Source organism: Sparus aurata, chromosome 1 (assembly GCF_900880675.1).
Source record: "Sparus aurata chromosome 1, fSpaAur1.1, whole genome shotgun sequence".
Classification (NCBI taxonomy): Eukaryota; Metazoa; Chordata; class Actinopteri; order Spariformes; family Sparidae; genus Sparus; species Sparus aurata.
Genome location: NC_044187.1, coordinates 203,870 through 226,145, shown reverse-complemented (window position 1 = coordinate 226,145; position 22,276 = coordinate 203,870). Strand labels below are relative to the sequence as shown.

Below are 22,276 nucleotides of genomic sequence, written 5' to 3'. Positions count from 1 at the left end.
AATTGAACAATGACTCTTAAAAAGTAAAACCATGTTTTATAGACAAATCAGACAAATTATTAGCCAACTAAATTAAAGGCAAAAAAACACAAAATATTTCTAAGATCCGGTTACCAAATGGCCATATAACTACGGATCACTTACAAAATAATTAAGCATTCAGGGACTTCTATACTCAGCTATACACCTCGGAATCTCAGACTGATTGTGATGAGATTTTTGATTTTCTAAATGGCCTCAGTATTCCCAGTCCCAGTCTATTCCCAGTCTCTAAAAAAAGGCGCGTTCAAGTTGAACTCCAGCTGACCTCCTGCAACAGCGAGATCTGCTGGCGACTGCAGGGGCGGGGATACAAACGCTGCTATGAAGTCGGACACTCTCTACGTGACGGGAACAGAAAGGGCCAATAAGAGTGGATAGTACAGATAACACTGGAGTTTAACCTGTGTCGTCTGCATGAAAGACACAGCAGTTAACCACTTTTCTATCATCACCACAAGTAAGGTGACAGAACTGAGCAATTTATTGACGACATCTTTCAGAGTTGTTGCGTTACATGAATGATTTTATAGGTTTATTCATGTTGACTATCCACAGGTGCGGCCACACGGCTGCTACTTATCTGATAGTATGTGATATTTGAGTAGAAAAAAGGCACAGGCGCTTATGGATATGGAAATTAATTGAAACACACTTCATATACGTCAGCATAGATAAAAGCCAATTAGGGAAAAGCCCTGACATCATGAATCAGAATCAGAATCAGAATACTTTATTGATCCCCGGGGGTAAATTGTTTTTGTTACATGAAGGTGGGCACAGCACTTGGAGAGCAACTGCTCAACTGCTCTGCAGCGATCTTGCTCCTGCGATAACTTAAGGTCATGTGACATCGAATGCGGAGCAGAAACCACTCCCATCCAGGTAATCATGGACACATTTTAACCAGCATACATCACGATTTAGGCAGCGCTGGGCAGCACTGCACATTTTCACATTGCACATTTTCCTTGCTGCTTTCCCCATTGTTCAGTTCTCTCAGAATCTTGCAGACAACGTTCACTCCTCCATTTATTTACTCAGGCCTGTATTACTTATAGCTAAAAAAGGTAAAGACCCAGTGGAATGCACCTCCTACAGGCCTATCTCCCTCCTAAACAGAGACGCTAAAATTTCAGCCAAGGTCCTAGCCCATAGGTTGGAGAATGCCCTTCCCACAATCATATCCAAAGACCAAACTGGCTTTGTTAAAGGGAGGCAGTCCTACTCCGACATAAGACGACTGCTCAATATTATCTACTCTGCCTCTGAAGATGTCCCTGAATGTGTTGTTTCTCTCGATGCAGAGAAAGCATTCAATCATGTCGAATGGGTTTACCAATTTGCTGTGCTGAATAAGTTTGGTTTTGGTCAAAACTTTACTTCATGCATTAAACTACTGTATTTGCACCCCAACACCACAATTCGTACTAACTCCCAACGGTCAAGACCCTTTAATTTACAGTGTGGAACCTGTCAAGGGTGCCCTCTCAGTCCCATGCTTTTGGACATGGCTATTGAACTGCTGGCCACAGCACTCCGCTCTTGCAAGAATATATCTGGTATCTGGAGAGGTGACATTAAGCATAGGCAGGGTTCTCCCCAGGCGGTGGAACAGCGCCGCTGCGCCGCTATACCACTAGGTCAGCGCCGCTATACTCTGCGATGAGCGTCCGTCCGTCCCCCAGCTGACGGAGTTGATGACCATCTGTCCGTTCGTCCGTGTCTCCCACCCCCCGGGACTGATGTTGACGAGCGTTCGACAGACGGGGCGCCGCTACACTAAAAATTTCTGGGGAGAACCCTGATAGAGTATCACTTTATACTGATGACCTGTTGCTCTTCATCTCTTATCCAATGGCCTCATTACCCTGTGTTCTGTCACTGCTTAGGCAGTTCGGTAAACTTTCAGGCTATAAACTACATCTCAATACAATGAAGCACGTGCCTAAAGGCAGGAACACACTGGCCCAACCGTTGGATGTCTGAAGAGTTTGGGGAGACTCAGACGAGGTTGGGAACAAATCTGTTCGGTGTGTTCAGCTCCGTTGGAAGCTTTCGGAGCTGTGCGGACGTTGTCTGATTCTATTCAACATGCAAAGTCTGAGGAGGTTGGCTGTAGGCCGTCTGAGCCATTGGATTCTCTGATTGGCGGTGTGATAGTGAATCGGAACAAAATCAGAACGTACACGCTACTGTAGAGTTGGCAGCATGTCGAAGCGGTGTGTTCAATGCAACTTTTCTGCCGAACGGGTCAGACGAGTGGGAACAGAGTGGTCGAATAAAGGCAGTTGGCTGTTGGTTTGAGTCTGGGCGGTGTGTGGGGGCCTTTAGACCTTACCAGTTTGCCTTTTAAAATTGAGAACAACAAATGTTCTAATTTTGGCATATCAGTGACAAGGAAGCACAAAGATCTCTTCCAAGAGAATCTTATCACATTGTTAAATCAAACTAAACAAACCCTAACACAGAGGTCGCCCCTGTCGATGTCTCTTGTTGGTCGCATCAACTCAGTCAAAATGACCATTCTACCCAAATTTCTGTACCTTTTCCAGGCCTTACCACTCTTTTTTTAAAAACAAATTTTAAAAAGTTTTTGGCCTTTTATCGGCTTTATTGATAGTACAGCTGAAGATATGACAGGAAATGGGATGAGAGAGAGGGGGAGAGACATGTGGCAAAGGGCACCCAGGCCGGGACTCAAACCCGGGGCCACCGCAGCGAGGACAAAGCCTCTGCACATGGGACGTCCGCTCTACCAACTGAGCTAAGCGTGCCCCAGGCCTTACCACTCTTAATCCCTGGATCCTTTATTCAACTTCTCGACACAGTTATTTCTTAATACTTATGGCGGGGTAAATGACCACGTTTGAACAAGATTCATCTTCAAAAGATCAAGGCGACAGGAGGTCTGGCCCCTCCAAAGTGTTGCTTTTATTATTGGGCTGCCAACTTGTGCTGCCTTGCGTTTTGGTCCTCGTGTTATGGCCAGCCAGACTGTCCTGACTGGGTGCCGATGGAGTTGCAGTCAAATGATAATTTGTCAATTCTTGCACTTCTTGGATCCTCACTCCCACTTCCCTCACTTAAATCAATCAGAAACCCGGTGGTGAAACATTCTCTAAAAATCTGGGCCCAATTTAGGAAGTGTTTTAGTTTTCATAGCTTTTCTCTCCTAAGCCCCATTGCATCAAACTACCTTTTCAAACCATCCTGTCAGGATTCTGCCTTTCAAGAATGGCACAGGAAAGGTATTGTAGGTTTTGGTTTAACAGTGATCTTATGCTGTGACTAGTACTCTGGCAGTAACAGGGGAGGGATTGTTTTGTACACTGTTCCATTTATTTAATTCAATTTTTTTCCATTCTTGCACATCTCATTGGTGCATGCTGTGTTTGATATACCCTTACTAATTTCATGTCTCTGTACTGGCTATTACGCACTGCACATTTGATATATTGAGAAAACTTCAATAAAAAAGATCTTGAATAAAAAAAAAACAACTCCAGTAGTAAAAGAGTTAGCTGCACTAACTCTACCATCTATTATTTTAACTCATGTGTACTGTCTGACTGAAGGATGTGTCACTAAATTAGTTTTCATTAAAACATGAGATAAGACAGCAGCTGACTGCAAATGTGGCTCCACTCCAGTCCTACCTAAAGTAAAATCCCACCGACAAGTAGGCTCCAAGTCACCGACACTATCAGCCGGCCGACCACAGAGCCACCGACACCATCAGCCGGCCGACCACAGAGCCACCGACACCATCAGCCGGCCGACCACAGAGCCACCGACACCATCAGCCGGCCGACCACAGAGCCACCGACACCATCAGCCGGCCGACCACAGAGCCACCGACACCATCAGCCGGCCGACCACAGAGCCACCGACACCATCAGCCGGCCGACCACAGAGCCACCGACACCATCAGCCGGCCGACCACAGAGCCACCGACACCATCAGCCGGCCGACCATAGAGCCATCACAACCATCAGCCGGCCCGACCACAGAGTCACCGACACCACTGGCCGGCCCGACCACAGAGCCACCGACACCATCAGCCGGCCGACCACAGAGCCACCGTACACCATCAGCCGGCCGACCACAGAGCCACCGACACCATCAGCCGGCCGACCACAGAGCCACCGACACCATCAGCCGGCCGACCACAGAGCCACCGACACCATCAGCCGGCCGACCATAGAGCCATCAACACCATCAGCCGGCCCGACCACAGAGTCACCGACACCACTGGCCGGCCCGACCACGGAGCCATCGACACCATTGGCTGGCCCAACCATGGAGCCTGCTGCTCCTCTCCCACAGTGGGCCCCACTGCTTGCTGTCTGTGGGGACAAGCAATCCGCTTGTGACCCACATCTCTACACTCGAAACACTCCTCATATTTGACACGGAAATTGACATCCAGTGTTTGAGTCCGAGACTCCAGAAACATGAACAGCTTGACGTCCTTGCACTCCAGACTTACCATCCGGAAACCACTCAACAGCCTCCCGAAGTGCTTCAGCTCTTTCTCCAGCATGTAGGCCGCTCTCTATGAGCTGATGGACAAACCCCACCACAGCTTTATTCATTCGCGAGGCACACAAGATGTTTCCGTGCCCCACCTGTTCACCTACCACCAACAGAACACGCTCCACCATGGTGTTGGGCTGCGGTACCACCTTTTAACCATCTTTATTAAAACATGTCTATCGCAGCACAAAAAAACACTGTACATCCCACACCCACACGCAAAAAAAAACCAAAACCCTGTTACAGACCCTTCTCATAATGAAATGTCCAGTTCAGTCCGTCTCCACACATTTATAGTCATTAATAGAGGTGGGGGGAAAAATCAATTCACATAAGAATCGTGATTCTAATCATCCACAATTCTGAATCGATTCATAAACATTCAAAAATCGATTTTTTATTAACGTTTCCCCGTCTCTCTGTGCGCCCCCACGGGCTTTCGTACACAGCGTTAAAGCAAGCTTGGTGTAAGAAAGACAACGAATTTGTCTTCAAAAAAAGAGCTTTACATTGCACCCCATTGGAGTTTAGAACTGGGTTCTTAGCGGGGGGCTTTTAATTTGAAAGGAGCGACCGTTCCTAGCTTGCCACTACAACAACAAGCGAAAAGCAAAGACAGCTTCAGAGACCGAGGAGACGCTAGTATCTCCTGGATCTCAGCAGCTGTCCAATTGCTCATCTTGACGTCCGCGGATAAAATGATGGACTGACTGCTGTGATCAGCTGTTTCCTGGTTTTAAAACTCCCCGGCTGTGGGTCGCAGAACAGTGCAGGTCATCCACACTTCCCCCCATCTCACACAATTTCCGGCATATCGACGTCTCGGATTTAGATCGCAATGGAGTTGGATAAAAGTCTACCCTCCGAGGTGCAGGGCTGTACAGTGCGAGCATTTTACTCGCATATGCGCCTAAAAATAGATTGTGCGAGTAGAAAAAATAAAAAGGGAGCACACGTGCGAGTACGGATTTTACTCAGTAACGGGTAATCTACTTATCTACTAATTACTATTTCCATCGTTACAACGCCGTTACCGACTACTAAATGTGACGCATTACAAACTGAAGTTGATCATTGAAGCTGTTTTCATCCGACTCGGCTCTCAGCCACCGTAGCTGCAGAGCTGTTTTATTTTCCTCTGGTGAGGGAGGAGGGAGGGGCGGGACAACCGCATAAGTGATGACGATTGGCTCTCTAACGTTGAGTGAGAGTTCTTAAGCCAATCAGTGGCAATCTTCGGTTTACACACAAGCCACACACGCACACAGCAGCCTCACACACACACAAACTAGCAGAGGTGAACTGCAGCAATGAAGAGTCCGGAGGGAAAGTTAACGTTTTCAAAGTGGAAGTACAGACACTACTTTAATCTCCTTTGTCCACGTCCGTTGTAAGCAACTCTGATCTAATGAAGCATCTCTCAGTGGCACACGCTTCTACAAAACTAACACTGGCCAAAAACTCCGTTGCTGACGCTGTTGATGATGATAGCAGGCCTGAGGGGTGTACTGTGAAGCCAGTTTAGTGGGTTAGCAGGTATGTTGAGTCTAAAGCCAGGCTTCTCTGAACTACAAAGGTGGCTCTCTTTTAACCCGGCTAGATCACCATGGTAACTTATGCTTAGCTCATAACCTGGTCCCGACCAGGTTCTGTTCAGAGTTTCAGCTTAAAATCGGCTATAAAAGCGCCGCTGTTTCACTGTGTAACTCATTCGGAGATGGCGTCACCATTCATTGAGAACCCGGTGGACCTGGGAGCAAGAATAATTCATCAGCACTACGACGTGAGCGGCTTCTTCGAGATCGCGCTGATCCGCTGGCATTTCCTGATGAAATTCTCTATGAGCGATATAGATTTTCAGCCGAGGGAATACGGAACATTTGCTCACTTATTGAGCCGAGTGTCAGGAATGCCACTGAAGAAGCTGTGCGCTCACTGTCGGGCAAACTGTTTGTGTAGCCCTTCGTTTTGTTGCCACGGGAACCTTCTTACATTCAGTTGGTGATGCAGAAAATCTGAGCAAGAACACACACTGACAAAATGATGGGGCAGCTTGGCTACATACCACTCTGAATGATGTTTTTGTATTTGGCTCTAACTTGCTGCCATGTCCGACTGCTGCTTCCACATCTTAATAAAATGCAATATGAAATATTAATTAGGCCAACCTAGTATTTATCTGTCACAGATAATGAGTAAAGTTAATCATTTCTTTGATGTGGCCATGAATAAACTGATGAACTGATCAATGTTTCACCCGTTGTCGGGCAGTGTACGCCCAAACACAAATCTTACAGGCTGGAGCTGTTTTCACTGTCAGAAAGCTCTTTATTGTCATTGTACAGGGACAGTAGCTACATTTGCTTGTTCATCCCGACACAGTGATACAAAAAACACTGATCATTTATAGCCTACGCACACTCAGCCTCGCTTTCAATAAAACACACACGCGCATTCTATAACTGAGATCAGTAAAATGTGAAAACAATATCGACATCATTCAAAAATGAAAAAAGATAGTTGTTGCTTCAGTTTATTTATATTTTAAATTAATGAGGGTTAATATGTAAAAGTTGCACAATATTGAGCTTTCAGAAATGAAAACACTGAGGGCTTAATATAATATTGATCATAATATTAATCATTGTTAACTTACACATTTACACGGTCAGCAGTTTTCTGCCAGCAGCCCTCCCTCGCTCTGTTGGCGGCGACAGTGTTACTTTTTGCCGTGATTGTGTCCTTGAATTCTTCATAGTCCTGCATAATAAGAATCTGCTCATCTTGAGTAAAATATGTGGCCCGGGATCGATCCATTTTCACACGGAAGTAGAATAATATGAAGTCAAACGCCCCCTTTTATGTGAACGCGCACAGAGCACAAAGCAGAGAACCGGACTTGACAAAGTAAGTTGATAACCACCGTCACAGTACCGTTTAACTCTGTTTGGGGACTCGGGGCTTTGTTGAGCTGCATCATGAGCACAAAGCCTGGCTATGTTGAGCCCCCTTCACAGTACAGGCCTCTGGTGTGGCTAACGTGAGCTCCGCTAACAGCTTCACAAAAACGTGTGACACAGACTGAACTGAATGCAATGATAGACAGGTATGTTGTTGAGAACTTGCTCCCGTCATCAACAGTTGACTCAGACTCCTTCAGAACACTCACTGGTAAAATATCGGGGAGAACAGGAGCCGGTCCGCCATGCATAACTACATTTTCTAAATACATATGTAGATGCCGAGTACGCTAAAATGAATGCCGAGCTCAAAAGGGGGAATAAATAAAAGTAACGCAATAGTTACTTTTCCTGGTAACTAAGTATTTTTATAGTGGAGTAATTCAGTTACTAACTCAGTTAGTCAGTCAGTTTAAAAGTAACGTGCCCAACACTGGTCATAGCTTACAACTTCTTTCTTTTTTCACACGCCGGATAAACTCAGCCAAGAGTGCCAGGCGACCTGACTACAGAAAGATGTGGGACAGGGATGTTCTCTGTGTTTAATTGAGGGTTGCAGTAGGCCTTATGATGGCACTGTGTTTATATGTTTGAGTGCACATGTGTGTTACTGTGTACGTGATTTGAGTGTTAATAATAAAATTGTGTTATTTAAGAAATTTCATAGTGCTCCTAAATTTTTTCTGTGCTCCTAAATTTTTTCATTTAGGAGCACCTGTGCTCCTAGTGAAAAAGCTAAGCGTACAGCCCTGAGGTGGCAAATTGGTGGACCAGGACAGACCCCCAATTTACCGGCTTCTGTCTAAATCCGCGGACCGAGTCAAATTGGCGGCTTGCTGCCCAGTATAAAAGCGGCTATTAACTATGCAAACAAGGGCAGCCATGCACTGCAGGCACAATGTCAAACAGAAGTGTACTAAAAGAAGGTGCAGGTCATAACATCCACACACAGTGCAGCCAGCACCTTCCTTCCAAGCAGAGGGACAGCAACTTTTTCAAAACCCATATTCATCTAGTCAAAACACACTCTTTAAGGGCTTGCTTTTTTCATTCTGCAGCAGATTGCGCTATTAATGTTGTGCTGTTGCGCATTTCATGAGAGAAGTTCTCATTTCTTATATAGCTTAATGTGACCATAGATAGATTACATCATTGGAATCAGTTTATTTAAAAATCACATTATCTTATACAAACTGTATTGTTTTGATGCCATAATTTGCCTTAACACACTATGCATTGTATCAATTTTTGAACTGAGAATCAGTTGAATCGAGAATCGGTTGAATCGAGAATCGATTTTGAATCGAATCGTGACCCTAAGAATTGGAATCGTATCGAATCGTGAGACACCCAAAGATTCACATCCCTAGTCATTAACAAAAATACTCAAACTCACCCTAAAGACGTACAGAGACTAACCCAGTAAATCTGGGTCCACCAGCAAATCTCTGCTTGGTCTGAGCTGAATCTCTGGGCCCCAGTATGTAAAGCCCCTCATATATGATTTATATATTCATATATGTGACATATATAATCATATAAGTGTCACTTACATAATTATAAATGACACATACATAATCATATATGAACTTATATGATTATATATGACACAAATATCAGGGTTCTCCCCAGGCGGTGGAACAGCGGCGCTGCGCCGCTATACCGCTAGGTCAGCGCCGCTATACTCCGCGCGTGACAGTGACTAGCGTCCGTCCGTCCCCCTGCTGACGGAGTTGATGACTCCGTGTCTCCCCCCCCAGACTGACGTTGACGAGCGTTCGCACCCCCCCGGGACAGACGGTGTGCCGCAACACTAAAAATTTCTGGGGAGAACCCTGCATATGAATATATATGAACTTATATAATTATATATGAACTTATATAACTATATATGAACTTATATAATTATATATGACACATATATTATTATATATGAACTTATATGATTATATATGAACTTATATAATTATATATGACACAAATATGATTACATATGACGATGCTCGTCAGCATCTTTACACCTGCATCAGTTTGTATATGCACGTTCGCTCCTTCACATCGTCACCAACCCGCCACAGAGACAGCGAACAGTATAAAGCAACAGATCATATAGATCATATACCTCAGCAGAACACATCAAGAAGACCTTAGGCCTGATCAATGACACATTGATTATTCAGGTGCTGATAACGGAAGTTGATGTGGAGTGAGACAGCTCACTCTCTCTCTCATCTCTGTCGAGGGCTGCACATGCTCAGTACTGGTCAGGTGCTGACATGGGGGAATCTGAGCGTGTTGCTATGGTTACTGTAGGATGAGAAAGATGCTGAGACGGCTCAACGCGTCATCTTTGACACCTGAAGAGAACATTTACCTGAGTGTTTCCATCACAGCCAATCAGAGCTGGAGCTGAGAAACACCTCACAGTCATGAGACGCGGGAGTGAACGCGCACAACACACAACGTGAGAGGAGGAGCAGACACACCTGGCGACAGGTGAAACAGGCTGTCCCTAACACATGAGGCGTCACACAGCTAGCCGCTGCTAAACTAACACAGAGTCGGTACACAGTCTGTGACGTACCTTGTAGACGTCACCGTACGTCCCGCTGCCGACGCGCTGGATCAGCTGGAAGTCGGCCTGCGGGTTCCTGCGGGAGATGTCCGGACAGCAGCTCATCTTCCCGGCTGTTCAGACCGAAGCGAGCAGGACCGCGCCGGACAAACAGACACTAACAGACGTTGTCAACACAACTGGAACATGGCTTCTTCCGCGAGCAGGGCGCATGCGCACTGCTCCACACATGGACTGGCTGGTTGGACGAGGATGCCTTCAGGGGCAGTGGGAGAAGTGGGAATTTATGAAACAATCTATATGAAACTAACAATTGGGAATATTAGAGTGACGTCATACAGTGATGATCAATTTGAAGCTCTTTTATACACTGATGGGTTGAGGTACCTTCTGGAAATTAAATCCACAAATCCTTTTGGGTGTAATGAGCAGTTATTATTCTGTGATCTTTAGACTCCTGTTTTTATTTTGTACAGCTACAGATTGTTCACTGTTTGTTTGTGAGTTTTCAGAACAAAGTCACAACATCAACAGTTCAAACCTCGGAGATAAAAACACACAAATACTCTTCTTCGTTTTGTTGCTTCATGGACACTCTTAAGAATGAAACAAACATTTGTTATGTGACACTCCATTGATACACTGTCAGCATTGTTATATCTTTCTATCATTAACATCCTTACATGTTTATATTATATATATCATATCTAGACTGATGGATAAAATTATATTTACACTTGACTGATCTTGACCTTTTTTTGCCTCCAAAACATGATTTCACAATGTTCATGAAACTTGCAGACAGTTGCTCTGAGCACAACACATATCAGATGACGTGAGTCCTACTGTTTTACTTTAACATTTGGTATACTCACATTTTGCAGCAATTACAGCAGCACATCTCTCTGGCATAGTGTCAGTATATTTCCTGAGAACTTCAACACTAATGGTATCTCAAGCCTTTTGCAACTCAAGCCAAAGGCTTTCCTTTGAATGTACAATAGATCTGTCCAGTTTATTTTCCAGATCACCCCATATTTGCTCAATGGGGTTGAGGTCTGGACTTTGAGGGGGCCAGTCCATCATTTCCAATGTTCCAGCAGAATCCTTATGTCGCAGGTAGTTCTGGCAATAGTTGGAAGAATGTTTAGGGTCAGTGTCCTCTAGGTAAACAAATCCAGGCCCAATAAGATGACTACCAGATGGTACTCCGTGCCTCACAAGATTGTTGTGGTATACTTTCTTATCCATGATGCCATCAATTTTCACCAAGTCACCTGTTCCTGAGGCTGAGATGGCACCCCAGACCATAATACTACCCCCTCTGTGCTCAACTGTTGGCAAGTGACAGTCATTTTGATATCTTTCCCCCTCCCTCCGTCGAACATACACTCTTCACTTGTTGCCAAACTGTTCTTACTTGGATTCATCAGTCCACAACACTTTATACCAACCTTTGTTTGTCCATTTCTTGTATTCTTTTGCAAATTTCAGGGGTTTCACTCTATTCTTCTCTTTTAGTAATGGTTTCTTTGCTGCTATTATGCCAACAAGTCCTCCTTATCCCAGTTTCTGACAAACAGTTCTGAAGACACTGTTGCAACATTAGTCATTGTGATGTTGATCTCGTCACACAGTTCTTGTGAGGTCTTTCTTTGGTCCTTAAGACTGAGAATTTTGAGATGCTTCAATTGCCTTTCTGAAAGTTTCTTTGCAGTCAGAATGCATCTCACGTCAGGGTTAGGGTTAACCAGGGTTAGCTGGTAACTCCAGCCAGCATCAAACAGGGCCTTTATTCAGACCCTTTGCTCACTTGTTAGCTCCTTCTTCACCTTAGCCATGTTCAAAAAGCAACATGTGCTTCAAGACTACTTCTCGAGACTTTGAATTTATACCAATTGGTGGTGTGGCCTCAGTGACAAAACCCTGATGTTACCAATCACTTAATAATTAATCACTTAATGAGCAGGATCTTGGACATTCAAAAGAATCACCATCTATTGTCAACCATGATCACACCTGACAATGATTACACAAGTCATTTGGCTTCTTCTGTGAAGCAACATGATTGTGTGACATTGACAGTGAAATAGGCTTAGTTTAGCCCTAAATCTCCTTATGATGGCTCTGTTCTATGGTTTACAGAGCATAATGATGACTTTGTAGATGTTTCATTCGTTTACCAAATGTTGCATATATATTCATAAATATATATATATATATATATATATATATATATATATATATATATATATATATATATATATATATATATATATACTGCCAGTATTAGACTGTTATATAATCGTCATTATTATTAGCAATCGGAGTTGGTGTGCAGAAGCTGAAGAGAGAGAGACATAGACAGACAGCAGGAGAGAGAGAGAGTCCACACCCAGCTCAGTGAGACGTTCCACATGGTCAAGTCAGCCGCTGTGACGTCACATCAGCACCTCCGGTCTCTGATTTCACAATAAGACTCGATGTTCAAGGTGTTAGATTTTGACATTCACGTGTTTTCAGATGTTTTTGTTCATTTTCTTCTATTCGAGTTTTTAAACGTTTGTTTTGGTGGGCATGCACGCAGGACTTCTGGGATGCCTGGTGGTGTCTGGCGCTAGTGGACACAGGTGGCAGATACTTTGAGTACCAGGTGTTTCCAGGTGGCTTCTCCATTTGTTGTTCCAGGAAGTCCCAAAGATGCTCGATCTGATCGACACTTTGAGCTCTTTGTCACGTAGATTTTGCGGAGTGTCAGGGTGCATGCTGGGTCTCACTGCCATCAGGGAGGGATGTTGCCATGGGGGGTGCAGTTGGTCTGCACTGTTGTGTAAGAAGATGATTCATGTTGTTCACCTGAACTGTCAGTGTTTTTCATGTTGTGTCTGATCACCGTACCTGTTATCACTCAGTGGCGATCAGCACTTTCAAGGTCTTTCAAGGCCAGGGAAATTGAGCAGCTGATCTGAGATGAGACTGAAGGAAGTATATTTAATATTACGGTTTTAAAACTCATCATTAACACAGCAACTCAAAAGTGACATTTAGCATTTTATCTGGAAGAATTTAAATCAGAAAACTGATTTCTGCACATGTTTCTGTCATCAGGTTTACCCTGTGGTGCCTTTAATGTATTATATCATGTCTATAATGTATTATTTACATGATGCCGTCATAAAATACTTCTTTAATTTCACCATCGGATTCTCACTAAAATACGTTTTTTTCAGCAGATATATCTGGGTTTGTCTGTGAAGAGCAACATTGAATGATCTTTACGCCACCTTCCAGAGAGTCTCTTTGACCAAGTTCATTTAAATGAAGTCATCTCAAATACTAAACAATATAATGCAGCACCATCAGCACCTACTTATCTTGCAATACTTACACTTCTACCCCCGCCATCTTGTGCAATTATGATGTGCAATAATACTATTTTATTTTTTTACATATTTATATTCATACACTGAGTCTGTTTCTTTTCAAACACTGTATTTAAACACACTGTATTTATTTATGCATCCAACCTTCAACAAGGCAATACTCTGACACTTTATTTAAAGGCATATAATGCACATAGCGTTTAGTCCTTTTTATATTGTATCTTTTCTCTCTTATGTCAATCTTTTTAAGTATTTTTTAGTATTTTTAAGTCTTGTACTTTGTATGTCTGTATGTATGTATGTCTACCTGCTACTGTCACAAGGGAATTTCCCTGATGTGGGATGAATAAAAGTCTTAAGTCTACACTTTAACCGTTTTATTTTGAAGGCTGTGTGAGTGAACTTCCGGTGTGTGCGTGCTACCTGCCGTCACCTTGACCCAGCTCTGACGGTCCTTCAGTCGGCATGACAACGCGATCCTAAGAGCAGCCTGGTCGACGGGCGCGAGGATGGCAGCAGAAGATGCCCAGTAACGGAAACAGCGAAGGGAACCGAGCGAACGCCAACACCGGGACCTGCTCCGGGACCGGGACCGGGACCGGCTCGTTCCATGTCCCGGCCATGGAGAGAGCCCGGCCGGTGACGGTGACAGTGTCCGCGGTGAGCCTCGCGCTCAGCGTGCTGTCTCTGCTGCTGCTGGTCACCGCCATCTCCACCGACCACTGGTACGAGACCGACACCCGCAGACACAAGTACAACTGCGACCGACACGGCTCCGACTCCAACGACCAGAAGAACCGGGAGATGCCCATCTACCACCTGCCGCTGGTGGACACCGGCAGCGGCGGGGCCCGGCAGCGGGACGTGGCGCTGATGAAGCCCGTTCATGTGGGCAGCAGAGAGGAGGAGCTGCTGGAGAACTGGCGGGCCATCCTCGGGATGGGCATCCTGGAGACGGAGTGCGGCAGGCCGCTGTTCTCCACACACTCCGGCCTGTGGAGGAAGTGCTACTTCAAGAGCCTGGACCCGGACATCGACAAGCTCATCGACCGGGGTCAGACCGCCACACACATCACATACAGTACACACACACACACGCACACACACGCACACACACACACACACACACACACACACACACACACACACACACACACATTTAATGTATTATTGGATTCATATGCACTACAGTACTACAGTGTGTAGTACTGTAGTGCTGCTCAATAGAACTGCAGTACCACACAGTACTGCAGCTCTACACTGTACTGTGTAGTGCTGCAGTACTGCAGTACTGTGTAGTACTGTAGCAGGGTGTTGTGCTCAGACTGAGCTCATGAACTGTCTCAGGTACACTCAGGTGAAACAGCTGCTCTGTCAGCTGACGTCAGCTTATAGCGGGGTTGGTTATATATTATTTAATTATTTCAACATCCAGAAAAATAAATAAATTAATGTTATGAGAAAAAATCTGAAAAACATCCAGTATCTGTGGCTGTGACAGTGGTCTAAGAAACCGTCCAATCATATCATCCGCCTGTAGGAATTGACGGGCTCACCTGTCTGTACCTGCCCTCCTGCACGCTCTGCCCCTGAACTTATTGTTTACCACTGAAGTCTTCCACTCACCAGGTGGACATGTTGTGAAAGCTGTTAGCAAGATAGTCACACATGAACGGCTAAAATGTCTCGATGCTAACATGCTAGCGATGGTTGATGTTTATCATGACGGTGTGCTGTTTTCTTATGTGAGTGACACAAGGTCATTGATGTGGTCAGTGATGTCACCGATGGCCTACTCTCTTGGGGGAGTGGCGTTGAAAGAAGGCCTAACAGTGATGCACCAGTTCAGGGGTGCACTGGTGCAGTGTTGTCATACTGGTTTCAGACTGGTGTCATGCTGGTCTCATACTGGTTCAGACTGGTTTCAGACTGGTGTCATGCTGGTCTCATACTGGTTCAGACTGGTTTCAGACTGGTGTCATGCTGGTCTCATACTGGTTCAGACTGGTGTCATGCTGGTCTCATACTGGTTCAGACTGGTGTCATGCTGGTCTCATACTGGTTCAGACTGGTGTCATGCTGGTCTCATACTGGTTCAGACTGGTTTCAGACTGGTGTCATGCTGGTCTCATACTGGTTCAGACTGGTTTCAGACTGGTGTCATGCTGGTCTCATACTGGTTCAGACTGGTGTCATGCTGGTCTCATACTGGTTCAGACTGGTTTCAGACTGGTGTCATGCTGGTCTCATACTGGTTTCAGACTGGTGTCATGCTGGTCTCATACTGGTTCAGACTGGTGTCATGCTGGTCTCATACTGGTTTCAGACTGGTGTCATGCTGGTCTCATACTGGTTCAGACTGGTGTCATGCTGGTCTCATACTGGTTCAGACTGGTGTCATGCTGGTCTCATACTGGTTTCAGACTGGTGTCATGCTAGTCTCATACCGGTTCAGACTGGTGTAATGCTGGTCTCATACTGGTTCAGACTGGTCTCATACTGGTTCAGACTGGTTTCAGACTGGTGTCATGCTGGTCTCATACTGGTTAAGACTGGTTTCAGACTGGTGTCATGCTGGTCTCATACTGGTTAAGACTGGTTTCAGACTGGTGTCATGCTGGTCTCATACTGGTTAAGACTGGTTTCAGACTGGTGTCATGCTGGTCTCATACTGGTTAAGACTGGTTTCAGACTGGTGTCATGCTGGTCTCATACTGGTTCAGACTGGTGTCATGCTGGTCTCATACTGGTTCAGACTGGTGTCATGCTGGTCTCATACTGGTTTCAGACTGGTGTCATGCTAGTCTCATACCGGTTCAGACTGGTGTCATGCTGGTCTCATACTGGTTCAGACTGGTCTCATACAGGTTCAGACTGGTTTCAGACTGGTGTCATGCTGGTCTCATACTGGTTAAGACGGGTTTCCGACTGGTGTCATGCTGGTCTCATACTGGTTCAGACTGGTGTCATGCTGGTCTCATACTGGTTTCAGACTGGTGTCATGCTGGTCTCATACTGGTTCTAACTGGTTTCAGACTGGTCTCGTGCTGGTCTCATACTGGTTCAGACTGGTTTCAGACTGGTGTCATGCTGGTCTCATACTGGTTCTAACTGGTTTCAGACTGGTGTCATGCTGGTCTCATACTGGTTCAGACTGGTTTCAGACTGGTGTCATGCTGGTCTCATACTGATTCTAACTGGTTTCAGACTGGTGTCATGCTGGTCTCAGACTGGTTTCAGACTGGTGTCATGCTGGTCTCATACTGGTTCAGACTGGTTTCAGACTGGTGTCATGCTGGTCTCATACTGGTTAAGACTGGTTTCAGACTGGTCTCATGCTGGTCTCATACTGGTTCAGACTGGTTTTGGACTGGTCTCATGCTGGTCTCATACTGGTTCAGACTGGTTTTGGACTGGTCTCATGCTGGTCTTGGAACTCTGACCTGTAGACCCCATAATAAAGCGGATCGTGTGCAGGTGGTGGTCACCATGACGTCTGCAATTTGAGCCTCTGCAGTCTCTGGCAGCGAGCCCACCTGAGTGCTGGAGGTCAGAGTGATGATACACAGAGAGGATCTGGACCCTGACAACACTCAGACCACACATCAGATTACAGCAGTCCAAATCACATTACATTACATTATGTTACATATCATTACACTGCATTAGACTGGAGCCTGAGCTCAGATCAGGTTAGGTCCATTGATCCCTGCAGGGAGGATCAGACATGATGACTAACACCTTATTTTCTACAGATGTCCATGTTTAGATCTCTAGGTGATGTCTATACATGCAACATGTATTTAATGTTTCAGATCTGAGCAGCAACACTAATACACACAATATAAATGTGTCCTGTATGTGACAAACCTCCATCATATATTCATTGATCACACACACACACAGGTCTTAAAGGCTCAGTGACGTCCTGATGTAAAGGTCAGCAGCCAGCTTCTGTGTTTGTTTCTCTATAGAAGTATCTACATACACATGTATGTATAGATTTACACACACACACACACACACTCACACACACACACACACGTACATTTATACATAAACATACACATATACATTTATATATATATATATATATATATATATATATATATATACATATATGTATGTGTGTGTGTATAGATATATATATATATATACGCAGTAATTTGATGATCGTTGATCTTTTTGTTGTTGTTTTTGCTGTTGTTGTTGATGTCATTTGTGTTGTTGGTGCTGTTGTTATTGTTGTCGATGTTGTTGGAGCTGTTGTTGTTGATGTTGTTTGTGTTATTAATGTTGTTGTTGATGTCATTTGTGTTGTTGGTGTGGTTGATATTGTTGCTGATGTTGTTGGAGCTGTTGTTGTTGTTTATGTTGTTTGTGTTATTGTTGTTTTTGTTGATGTTGCTGATGTTGTTGTTTTTGCTGTTGTTGTTGTTGATGTCATTTGTGTTATTGGTGTTGTTGATATTGTTGTCGATGTTGTTGGAGCTGTTGTTGTTGATGTTGTTTGTGTTATTAATGTTGTTGTTGATGTCATTTGTGTTGTTGGTGTGGTTGATATTGTCGCTGATGTTGTTGGTGCTGTTGTTATTGTTGTCGATGTTGTTGGAGCTGTTGTTGTTGTTTAAGTTGTTTGTGTTATTGTTGTTTTTGTTGATGTTGCTGATGTTGTTGTTTTTGCTGTTGTTGTTGTTGATGTCATTTGTGTTATTGGTGTTGTTGATATTGTTGTCGATGTTGTTGGAGCTGTTGTTGTTGATGTTGTTTGTGTTATTAATGTTGTTGTTGATGTCATTTGTGTTGTTGGTGTGGTTGATATTGTTGCTGATGTTGTTGGTGCTGTTGTTATTGTTGTCGATGTTGTTGGAGCTGTTGTTGTTGTCCGTGTGTGGCATACAAACACTACTTTTATAGTGGTTCATGAAGAAAGCAGACAGCAGAAGACACTGACACTGTTTTAAACATTCCCATATTGAGTTACTGTCAGAGTCTAGACATGTTAAAATAGCCTTTTATAGTCTGTCACTTCGTTCTTTCTTTCTTTGTCATCTTCTTCATTTTAATTCTGGAAATTAAATTTCAAGTTATTGCATTATGTTAGACATCAGTGACAGAAAACTGTGTTTTATTTCTAGGGCTCAAGAACACAGTCAGGAAGCACAGGGGAGATTTAGCTTCCCTCCAGGGCCTGAGACTTTACTTGGTCTTGAGAAGCTGCAGCATTTATTAACGGACACACTGTACCCTTTGGACGCCTTGCAGTCACGTGACTTCTGACGATGTCTTTTGTTGTCGCTGCCATGTTGGGTACCATAGAGGAGCTACATTATGCTAGCGCTGGTCACTAGTAATTGAGTAACTGAGCTGCAAACCAATTAATGTTTGCTTGCTATCTATCTACTGATGATCATGTAGGTTTAAATATAACAAGTTATAGTTTAAGCTAGGGGTATTCAATTAAAATTCAAAGAGGTCCAATCAGAGAAAATTTTGTCACATGAGGGTACGGAACCTCATAATGTCTGACTTGCATTAATTGATTTGCATGCCATATACAGTAGCCTATATTGAAATTGCCTAATAGTTGTGTCAACATCTGTATGTTGGCAACAATTGACAATTTAATTGTAATAATTAAAAGTACAGCTCTATATTTTTCTGAGATTCATATTTCTCAGCGGTGTGGTCAGTTTTCACATTGAACTGGACTGTAAGTACTGCTTAAATGTTCCTTTCTAGTTGAGGTAAACTAAGGGCTCAGTTTTAAAATGAAATAGGCTACATAACAGAGAGCTTTTGAAAACGTGACTCTACAGTGCTTAATTTAAAACAAAATACAGCTCAACCTGAGTTTCCCCTTTTTTCTTTTTGTTAACTCCATTTCACATGTTAACATTCTCAACATACTGTGTAAAAACAATCTTAACAACTGCACAGTCACTCTTTCCTCTTATGCCACATCCCCCACTCTCTCTTGTTCAGGGAGCTTCAGCTTTTCCTTCCAGAATTTCAATTCTGGGCTGTAATGGTGTCATGATTGTCCTCATACACGTTTGTGCTCAATGTGAGCCTGGAATGCTATTTAGTTTAAATAATGTTCATATTGATGGAAGCTGCTTTTAATTGTGGTGCCCACTCACAGTGGTGCTTTGATTGGCTACATTGTGTCACGTGACATAATTTAAAGGTTTTTAATGATCTTTTATTAGCTGCTGACTCAGGCGATTCTGCCATTCTTATACTTGTTGATCTTAAGGCTGCTTGCAACACAGTAGACCATAGGATCCTTATCTCTCGCCTAGAACAACGTGTTGGCATTAAAGGCACTGCTCTGGAACACTTCAGGTCTGACCTGTCTGACAGAAGCTTTTCTGTCAACTTTGGTGACTGCGTCTCTTCCACAGCACCTCTCTTGTCGAGTCCCTCAGGGGTCTATTCTCTGACCCATTATGTTTGCCCTCTACCTTCTCCCCCTGGGGTCCATCTTCAGAAAATATGGCATCTGGTTTCACTGTTATGCAGATGACGCTCTAATATACCTGCCTTTGAATCAGAAGGATGCAAACTCTTTCAAGTTATTGTTTGATTGTCTTACAGACACCAGAGCTTGGGTGGCCTTAGACTTTCTACACTTTAATGAGAATAAAACTCCTGAAAGTCCTGATCTTAGGACCTGGTGGTGCCTGTGATGCCTCTACATGCACCTGTGGTCCCTGGAACCATATGTAAGATCTGCTGTGAAAGATGTGGCTGTGATAATGGACAGTGATTTTAAGCTGGTCAAACAGATGAACTCAGTGGTAAAATCTTACTTTTTCCATCTGAGATTTTTCTCTAAGGTCAAGACATTTTTATCATTCTATGACTTGGAAAGGCTAATACATGCTTTTATCACTTCCTGACTTAACTACTGTAAGGCCCCTTATGTTGGTGTTAGCGGGGCTTCCATCTCTCGCTTGCAGTTGGTGCAAAATGCTGCAGCTCGTTTTTTAACTGCAACACACAAGCGAGGCCACATCTCACCCAGACTGGCCTCCCTTCACTGGCTCCCTGTACGTTTTAGGATTGATTTTAAGATTTTAATGTTTGCCTATAAATCATTAAACAGAATGGCTCCAGACTACCTTACTGAGCTTTTAAAACCTTATGTCCCATCAAGGTCACTCAGGTCCGCTGACCAGCTGATCTTGGTCACCCCTAGGCCAAAGCTGAAGCACAGGGGAGATCGGGCTTTTGCAGTTGTGGCCCCCAAACCCAAACTGTAAAGGCTGCCCTAGATTCTAGGCTGGCCCTCACACTGCCCGCTTTTAATCTCGCCATGAAACACTTTTTTATTCATCTGGTTTTTAGTCAATTCCATTAAGTCAGGAATTTAAGATTTACAAAGGCGGCAGCCAGTAAGATGAAGGTGGCTCGCCTTGGAGTTACGTAGATACGTAGATAGACAGGGAAAATCCTGCCAGTCTATTTTTGCTGCAAACCGTGTGTTTTGCAGTAAAATAGCCAATCACATAAGCTGGCGATCAGACTGAAGCCACATTGGAGTGTAAAATAATATGTCCTGTGTGTTCACTCACTTTGGCTTTGTGCACCAGTTCAAAGCACATCTGTAGATGGTGACGGTCACTGTAGGACCAGCATGAGACATGACCCGACATCATAAGCAGAGAAGGACGGGTCAGTACCATGACGTGTTATTTAGCATGGAGCAATACTGCAGAGGGAACACAGCAGACATTCCTGTGTCCCCAGTTTAAAACACACTGTACTGACAGAAATGACTTCACTGTTATTCTTAATCCATTGATGAGGACGAACAATCACTAGCAGGTCCAGCATGCTAGGAGCACAACAACACAGCAGCTTCACCTCTCAGCAAACTGTTCCCAACACGTCTCACACACAGACCATAGAGTGACACTCCCAGTCTGCTTGCAAGGCATGTGTGGATACGTGTCTCTCCTGTCTCACCTGTCTCTCACCTGTCTCTCCTGTCTCACCTGTCTCTCACCTGTCTCTCCTGTCTCTCCTGTCTCACCTGTCTCTCACCTGTCTCTCCTGTCTCTCCTGTCTCACTTGTCTCTCCTGTCTCACCTGTCTCTCCTGTCTCACCTCTCTCTCCTGTCCTCTCCTGTCTCACTTGTCTCTCCTGTCTCACCTGTCTCTCCTGTCTCACCTGTCTCTCACCTGTCTCTCCTGTCTCACTTGTCTCACCTGTCTCACCTGTCTCTCCTGTCTCACTTGTCTCACCTGTCTCTCCTGTCTCACCTGTCTCTCACCTGTCTCTCCTGTCTCACTTGTCTCACTTGTCTCACCTGTCTCTCCTGTCTCACTTGTCTCTCCTGTCTCACCTGTCTCTCCTGTCTCTCCTGTCTCACTTGTCTCTCACCTGTCTCTCCTGTCTCTCCTGTCTCATCCTGTCTCTCCTGTCTCCTGTCTCTCCTGTCTCTCCTGTCTCACCTGTCTCTCCTGTCTCACCTGTCTCTCACCTGTCTCTCCTGTCTCTCCTGTCTCACCTGTCTCTCACCTGTCTCCTGTCTCACTTGTCTCTCCTGTCTCTCCTGTCTCACCTGTCTCTCACCTGTCTCTCCTGTCTTACCTGTCTCTCCTGTCTCTCCTGTCTCACCTGTCTCTCACCTGTCTCTCCTGTCTCACCTGTCTCTCCTGTCTCACCTGTCTCTCACCTGTCTCTCCTGTCTCTCCTGTCTCACCTGTCTCACCTGTCTCTCCTGTCTCACCTGTCTCTCCTGTCTCTCCTGTCTCACCTGTCTCTCTGT

General features: G+C 44.6%; 1 protein-coding gene and 1 pseudogene across 37 annotated transcripts in view; one reads left to right on the top strand and one right to left on the bottom strand.

Annotated features, from left to right (window-relative positions):
* Positions 1-10,335, bottom strand: part of LOC115581961 (mitogen-activated protein kinase kinase kinase kinase 3-like) — a 79,657-nt gene extending 69,322 nt beyond the window's left edge. For 31 of the 37 annotated variants that reach the window (XR_003984085.1, XR_003984087.1, XR_003984088.1 and 28 more), the window contains exon 1: positions 10,123-10,290. Coding sequence is in view for 6 of the 37 variants with exons in the window: in XM_030417726.1 (XP_030273586.1) it covers positions 10,123-10,218 (96 nt within the window). In the remaining 31 variants the exon portion in view is untranslated. Of the gene's footprint in view, positions 1-10,122 lie in introns of all 37 variants that reach the window. The other 6 variants (XM_030417708.1, XM_030417762.1, XM_030417574.1 and 3 more) reach the window with 5 other exon arrangements.
* A 3,573-nt stretch (positions 10,336-13,908) lies between these two features.
* LOC115582099 (transmembrane protein 178A pseudogene) lies at positions 13,909-17,518 on the top strand (annotated as a pseudogene).
* The last annotated feature ends 4,758 nt before the right edge of the window (positions 17,519-22,276 follow it).